Genomic DNA, 7,538 nt, shown 5'->3' on the forward strand with positions numbered 1-7,538 from the left:
AAAGCAGGTCCATCCGGCCTATAGCATTGCTAAAACATGTACATGAATGTTAGGGGAATTGACAGTGACGGACCCACATCAGCTCACCTTTGCTTGATGAAGGTCCACACCATACATGGAGAGTTTTTTGGCATTCTCCAAAAACATCAGGTCTGCCTGGGCTGGACTCATTGTCCTGTCATGTTTGACCAAAAGACGAAAAATAGAGATATAAGAATTTATGTATTAATAAATGGTAACCCAAGATATAGTATATTCAATTACACTTTTGAATAAATGTCATTGCACAATAAAATTAAAAGTCTTGCAGGTGATACATTGCAGTTAGAACAATTAAAAAATGTTTTAAAACAAGAATTTGGGAATCTGTAAAACCTATTCAATCATTGTGGAGTATTCTGACCTATATGTATGATGCAGCTCCATCATTTTGTCCTCCAGCTCTTTTGTCTGGCCTGGGGCCATTTTCATTTCCTTAGCATAATCATGGCCATGCACCTCAGGATCATACTCGCCTAGCTCTGACTGCAGGGCATAAGAGCCTAGCAGAGCCAGGGTTACAAAGGAGCAAGGAAGGCGGCCCTGTAGAATGTCCTTCCGCAGCTGGAGACACAGGTAGTACCTTTAATGCACAAACAGCAATAATATAGTTAGAACTTTTTAATGGAAACTGAAATGTTCTTTGAATTTAAAGAACAGGATTGCTGATGTGGAGGTTGTTACTTTGTGGCATAAGAACATTTAAAATTTCAACACTTCTTGACAAGAATTAAGCTGTAATTCATTCAGTTATGTAGCTAAAACTACTTGGCAAGCATGGTACTTACAATCATATTAAAAAGTTTGGGTAGCCCTATTAATCTCTATTATTTTTATTTCTAAATATTTGGGTGTTTGCAACAGCTATTTCACTTTGATATATCTAATAACTGATGGACATAGTAATATTTCAGTATTGAATTGAGGTTTATTGGACTAACAGAAAATGTGCAACATGCATTAAAACAAAATTTGACAGGTGTAAAAGTATGGGCACCTCAGCAAAAAAATAAACATTAATATTTAGTAGACCATCCTTTTGCAAAAACAAAAGCCTCTAGTCGCTTCCTGTAGCTTTTAATGAGTTCCTGAATCCTGGATGAAGCGATTTTTGACCGTTCTTCTTTGCAACACAATTCCAGTTCAGTTCAGTTCAGGAGGCCAATGGAGCTGCTGGAACCAGGGTGAAATGAGAACTTAAAGTCATGGGCTAATTATTTGACACATGATCTAATGGATGTAGGTATGTTAAGGTGTCTGGGTGGCCCACCTCCGGTATCTGGCTTGTCGGTGAGGACCAGCAGGATATTACTTTCCAGATCCCAAGAGGGGGACTAAATGACATAGGACGTGCGAATGAATGTACTCAGTGGAGGCATCATTGCTGTCCGAAGAGAACTGCCAGCTGAGGATGTCAGGTTTGATGTTCTTGGGCGGTAAGTTATGGTATAACTGAATCATGAAAATAATAATGACCAGCGGGACTGTTGTGCATTGAGTTGTTTAGCTCTCTGCAGGTTGCCAAGTTCTTGTCGTCAGTTTAGATGGATATGGGTTGTTGGGTTCCCTCCAACCAATACCTCCATTCCTCCAGGGCAAGCTTGATGGCCAGTAGCTCCCAGTTGTTGATGTCATAGTTCCTTTAGGTAAGAGAAAAGCGGTGGAAGAAGAAATCACACGGTTGGAGATGGTTTATGGAGTCAGTTTATGGGACAAGACAGCTCCTATCCCAACATCAGAGACATCAACATCCAGTACAAATTGCTTCTTGTGTTCTGGATATACCAGGATGGGAAAAGAAACGAAAAGATCTTTTAGTTTCTTGCAGACAGTGTCAGTGGAAGGGGTCCAAGTGAAGGTGGTCTTGGTGGAGGTGAGCACTATCAAAGGTTGAGTGATGGAGAATGAAGTTCTTTATGAAGCTCTGATAAAAGTTAGCAAATCCCAGGAACTTCTGGATGTGGGGGCTGGCCAGTTGACCAATACCTGGATCTTGCAGGGTTCTGTCTTTACCCGTCCACCCTCAAAGATATAGGCCAGAAAGGTGGGGGTAGCAACACAGAACTCCCACTTCTCTGCCTTCAGGAACAACTGGTTCTCTAACAGCCTCTGTAAAACCAACCTCACATACTGCCGGTGCTCATTAAGATTATGGGAGTAATAACAGTTATTGAGGAAATCACGGAAAATATCATTGAACAGAGTCTGAAAAACTACTGGGGCATTGGTGAGTCTGAAGATAAGATAAGATAGACTTTATTGATCTCACAGTGGAGAAATTCACTTGTCACATCGGCTCAATAACCAAAAGAAGGGGCCAAAAGGAGGAAAAGGTGCATAAGGTATATATGGATCGAAAAAAATACGAATAAAAAAGGAAATAAAGCACAGATTTAAGATGACTTATGTACATTCAAGGTGACTTATATACATATGGATTTGACGTTCTACATTAAAGTGGTACCAGGTAAAGAACAACAGTGAGGTAGTGAGATAACTATAACAGCTGAAGTCACTTATTTAACAGGATTATTGCGCAGGTTATTGCACAGGGTATTAAATAGTAATTGGACATTAGTTATTAAATAGTAATTGCACATTAGTTATTGCACAAGTTAGTGCAGCATTGTAAAGTCTGATGGCAGCAGGGATGAATGACCTGCGGTAGCGCTCCTTTTTACAAACAGGGTGTCTAAGTCTGTCACTAAAGGAGCTGCTCAGCTCCTCTACAGTCTGGTGCAGGGGTTGAAAGGTGTTGTCCATGATGGATGAAAGCTTGGACAGCATCCTCTTCTCAGCCACTTCCTCCACCGAGTCCAGGGTGCAGCCCAGGACAGAAGTGGACCTTCTCACCTTCTTATTCAGTCTCTTTCTGTCCTGCTCTGCGCTGCCAGGGGCCCAGCAGATAACAGCGTAGAGGAGGGTTGAGACTAACACAGAGTCATAGAAGGGTTTAAGCAGGGGCCTGCTCACTCTAAAGGACCTCAGCCTCCTCAGGAGGTGGAGGCGGCTCTGGCCCTTCTTGTACAGAGCTTTGGTGTTATGAGTCCAGTCCAGTTTAATATTGACGTGAACACCCAGGTATTTGAAGCTCTACACAGTTTCTATGTCCTGCCCCTGGATGTTCATGGGGGAGTGAGGTGGGGGTCTTCTCCTGAAATCGATCACCATCTCCTTGGTCTTACTGGTGTTTAGACACAACTGGTTCTTCTCACAACAGTCCACAAAGTTCATGTTGACCGACCGGTACACCAGCCTGTTCCCCTCAGACACACAGCCCACAATAGCCGAGTGCTGAGGGCAGTCAGTAAGGTAGTTGATGGTCCAGGCAGCTAGATGTTTGTCCACTCCAGCGTCCTCCAGCTTACCCCTCAGCAGCACCGGTCTGATGGTGTTGAAAGCGCTGGAGAAGTCAAAGAACATGACTCTCACAGCGCTCCTGGTGGTCTCCAGGTGGGTGAGCGCCCGCTGCAGTAGGTAGATGATGGCGTCCTCTACTCTGATGTTGGACCGGTAGGCAAACTGCGGCGGGTCCAGAGTGGGGCTCACCACTGTGCGTAGGTGAGCAAGGAGTAGGCACTCCATGGTCTTCATCAGGTGGGAGGTAAAGGTGACTGGTTTGAAGTGGGCCTTTTCCCTGGCATGAAGTGTTTTGGGAACCGGTACCACACAGGAGGTCTTCCACAGGGTGGGGACCACCCCCAGGCTGAGGCTCAGGTTGTAGATGTAGCTGAGGATGGTCAGCTCACAGAAGTCATCTGCATAGGTCCTCAGCAGCCTTGGGGGGATGCCATCCGGTCCTGAGGCTTTCCTCTGTTTCAGCCTCATCAGCTGGCCTCTCACCTGCATTGAAGTGACTGTGAGGGGGGAGGAAGGCAGGGCCTAAGGTGTGGATGGGTCAGTGGTTAGGGGAAGGGTAGGTCTCTGGTGGGCTGGGGGTTGGAGACATGTGGAGAGTTGAGGGCAGGGAGGGGGCCAGTGTGGGGGAAGTCACACCAGGTGAAAAACCTGTTTAACTCATCTGCAAACTCGGTGTCACTGTCCACAGACCTGCTGGTCATCTGCCCAAAGCCGGAGATGTTCTTGAGACCTCTCCACATATCTCTGACGTTGTTCTGTGCTAGCTGCTCCTCCATCTTCCTCCCATAGTACTTCTTTGCCGCGCTGATCCTCCTTGGAGCGCCCGCTGGAATCTACGCTGCTCCTCTCTGTCCCCTGAGTAGAAAGCCTTTTTCTTTTGGTTCAGGAGGACTTTCAGCTCAGGGGTCACCCAAGGGGGTTGTTTGGAAAGCACCGTAGCTGTCGTGTAGGCACAATGCTCTCCACACAGAAGGTCATGTAGCCAGTGATACATTCAGTCAGACTGTTGATGTCATCACCATGAGAGCTTTGGAACATACTCCAGTCTGTGGTTCTGAAACAATCCCTCAGCTTCTCACTGGCCTCATCTGACCAAACTTTCACTGACCTTTCCTGCGCTATTGTCCTCCTCACCATTGGAATGTAATGGGGGAGCAGGTAGACAAGGTTAAGATCTGAGCGTCCAAGTGGGGATAGGGGGGCGTAGGTGTAGGCGTCGTAGGGCTGCTGTGTCTGCAGCGTGGTCACCGCGCTGTGGATCCGCTCGCAAGCAGCGGTGGCTGCGAGTAACTCCACGTCCGAGCAGCATATCTGCTCCTTCACATGAACATGAGCCGCGCTGCACCATCTCTCACTCACAAACACCACCAGCCCCCACTACTCTCTTTTTTCCGCTCTCCGCCAAAGTCCTGTCCGTGCAGATGAGTTTTAAGCCGTCCAGGGAAACCACTAAGTCCGGGACAAATCGATCTAACCACGTCTCCATGAAGCACAAGATACTAGCGTCCCTGTACCATCTCTGGAAACGGGTTAGCGCTGCGAGCTCCTCATCTTGTTGCGGAAAGATCTTACGTTTCCTATGAACACCAATGGAGCCCGGAGTCGCGGACAAAGGGGTCTCCCCTTGCAGCATCAAACAGTGCCGAAAGTAGCAGAAAGCTCAGCACTAGAGTCCCAAGAGTTGGCTTCCTCTGTGCACATAATTTCAGCATACCAGATACGGTATTCACTAATATAAAAACACTCAAAAAAACACTATAAAGAAAAGAAAGTAGGAAAATAGAAGACGGAGCCGAGATAACAGGCTGCTGCGTGCGCAGCGCCATCTTGGAAAATCAAGAAGTGCATGATCAAGTATTTCCAGTGACCTTTACAATACATCTCTTCTGCCCTGAACCAAATACCTGGTAAGAGGAAAACTTCAGCAACATTTTAAGTATGAGGAAAATACTTTATTTGCAGACCAACGCGTTTTGGCTTGTGGCCCTCTTCAGGGTCATTGGTGGCCAAGTAGTGAGTGTATATAAATCCCTTTTTATAGTCCTTTTTATCTCTAAGGATTTTTTCTTTTTTTAGGCTTTTTGTTTTATTTTGATTTATTTTAGTCTTTTGTCAATTTCCTCCATTTGTTTAGTATAATATTAAAGAACGAACAGCTGCTGTTCGTTCTTTAATATTTCATTTTGTATCTTGCTTTCTTCCTCATTCAAATACTGTATAATGACTGCCATCAGGCAAAGGAGCATTTATTGAGGATGCTGTCCCATGCAGTTATTAAACCTGGGTTGTCCTTAACAAAGGAAAGTGGCTTGAGAATGCACAGTCCTCTTGGAATTTTCCTTCCTAATGTATTCTGATAAGGTAAATTGCATGTCATTTGTTACAAATTATCTTTTGGCAAGAGGAATAAAACTTCCTTAGATGATCCATGGTTTCATGATTAATCTCTTGTTCACAACGTGAGGTAGTTCTTAAAACATCCATAGGTTTGAAACTACAGAAGGCCTAGCATGTCCCCATTTCTCATGGTGGAAGAAAAATCATTGTTGAGCTGGTTATCTGGTTCCATGATGAATGCATCTCAGAATAACAAGCTGCAGAGATCCAAAAGATTCTGGCACAACTTTAACAACTTCCAAAGTGCATGAAGAGGGTCACAGAACTGGTAAAGTGAAAACTGATCAGGGTAATTAGGACCCTATAGGCGGCTACGTGCTGGTAAATAATGTTTGCTCCTTATACGTCAAGTGTTGCTGAAGTTTTCATCTTACCAGTTCGCTGACCCTCTTCATGTACCTTGGAAGTTGGTAAAGTTGTGCTAGAAACTTTCGATCTGAGCCACATACCTGATACGTTGTCTCAAAATGCCCTACTAAAGCTTTAATGTTACATGAAACTCTTTCTCTGCATTGTACTCTATTCCAGTTTGAGGTCCTATTTTAAATTTATTAACATTACACATAAAATCAATAACATTTGCTTCTTTATGGTAAGAACTATAGAGTAAAACAGGGAGGTTTGAATATAAAACAATATGTAGTAAAAATGTTGTATAGCATACCTTGTTATGTCCTCTGACAGCTGGGCTGGGTCCGGTGGGTAGAATTTCACATTAAATGTGAAATCATAACTTGCAGCTGAAGAGTATATTCCAGGGTGATTTGGATCAAGTAAATAACAATTCAGTGTGGATGAAATAAAATGGGTGGTTTATTTGTGAATTAAGCTCACCTTGGACCTGCCTGCGGATCTCTTTGGTCAAATCCATCCAAGTCTGACAGACAAAAACGCAAATACATGAGTAATTACTGAAACTCCATCTGTACAAGGGTTCCATGTACAGATGCATTTTGCAAAATGCTTTTTCTTTGACTGGATTAAAAAAGGAATTTTATATTTATAATAAATGGTCTCACCTTCATAGTGGGGGTCTCCCAGATCGCCAGTCCATAGTAGTCTTTCTCGAGTAGGTTTAGGTGGTCACAGACCTTCATGAACAGTTCCTGGCCTTTGGCATGTTTCTATAAAATGCACATACATAAAAAGACAAATAATCTTAATACATCTGATCTCCTCAACTTAGTAGATATTCAGAAATAGTAGAGAAGCTTTCCATAATGTAAAATCTTCCTGAGTAAGCAATAGACCTATAGGAAAACAAACACTCAAGTAGTCATTTTCTATCTGTGTTAAATCTTTTGGCAATTATGCTGTACATGTTTGGCTGTATATCTGTGCTACCAGCTACTTCTTGTGAATAACATTGGGACGTTAAAATAAAATAAACTTGAATTAGAATAAATAAGCGCTGTAGCTCATTGGGTTTTCAGCTTTTTTATGCTATCACTGAGGCAGACTAAAGTTCTGACACCAAATCTTTGGTCAAAGTGAAAGACATATGGAGACAAGTAATTGAAAAGTATGATTTCCAGCATACTGGTCACACAAAAATGGGTGATGCTCACCATGTGGTCACAGAGTGGGTCTAAAAATATTGGTCTGCCATGGTGCTTGTACTGTAAAAGCTGGCAATTCAATTAAAAATACTTTATTAATCCCAAAGGGAAATTAAATGCTGGTGCAACTCATGTTACAGGGGCTTCTTCAATGAGTTGTTGTAGATGGTGATGGTTGCAAGC

At 43.5% G+C, this 7,538-nt stretch overlaps 1 protein-coding gene across 26 annotated transcripts in view; it reads right to left on the minus strand.

Moving 5' to 3' along the window:
* The window catches only part of LOC105922250 (protein 4.1-like), a 320,088-nt gene that overhangs the window by 256,083 nt on the left and 56,467 nt on the right, over positions 1-7,538 (minus strand). For all 26 annotated transcript variants that reach the window (XR_004932394.1, XR_004932393.1, XR_004932395.1 and 23 more), the window contains 5 exons: positions 6,816-6,920; positions 6,631-6,673; positions 6,461-6,536; positions 404-622; positions 88-175 (listed from right to left, as the gene is read on the minus strand). Coding sequence is in view for 22 of the 26 variants with exons in the window: in XM_036145906.1 (XP_036001799.1) it covers positions 88-175; positions 404-622; positions 6,461-6,536; positions 6,631-6,673; positions 6,816-6,920 (531 nt within the window). In the remaining 4 variants the exon portion in view is untranslated. The remainder of the gene's footprint in view (positions 1-87; positions 176-403; positions 623-6,460; positions 6,537-6,630; positions 6,674-6,815; positions 6,921-7,538) is intronic.

This window comes from Fundulus heteroclitus, chromosome 13, assembly GCF_011125445.2.
Source record: "Fundulus heteroclitus isolate FHET01 chromosome 13, MU-UCD_Fhet_4.1, whole genome shotgun sequence".
Lineage (NCBI taxonomy): Eukaryota > Metazoa > Chordata > Actinopteri > Cyprinodontiformes > Fundulidae > Fundulus > Fundulus heteroclitus.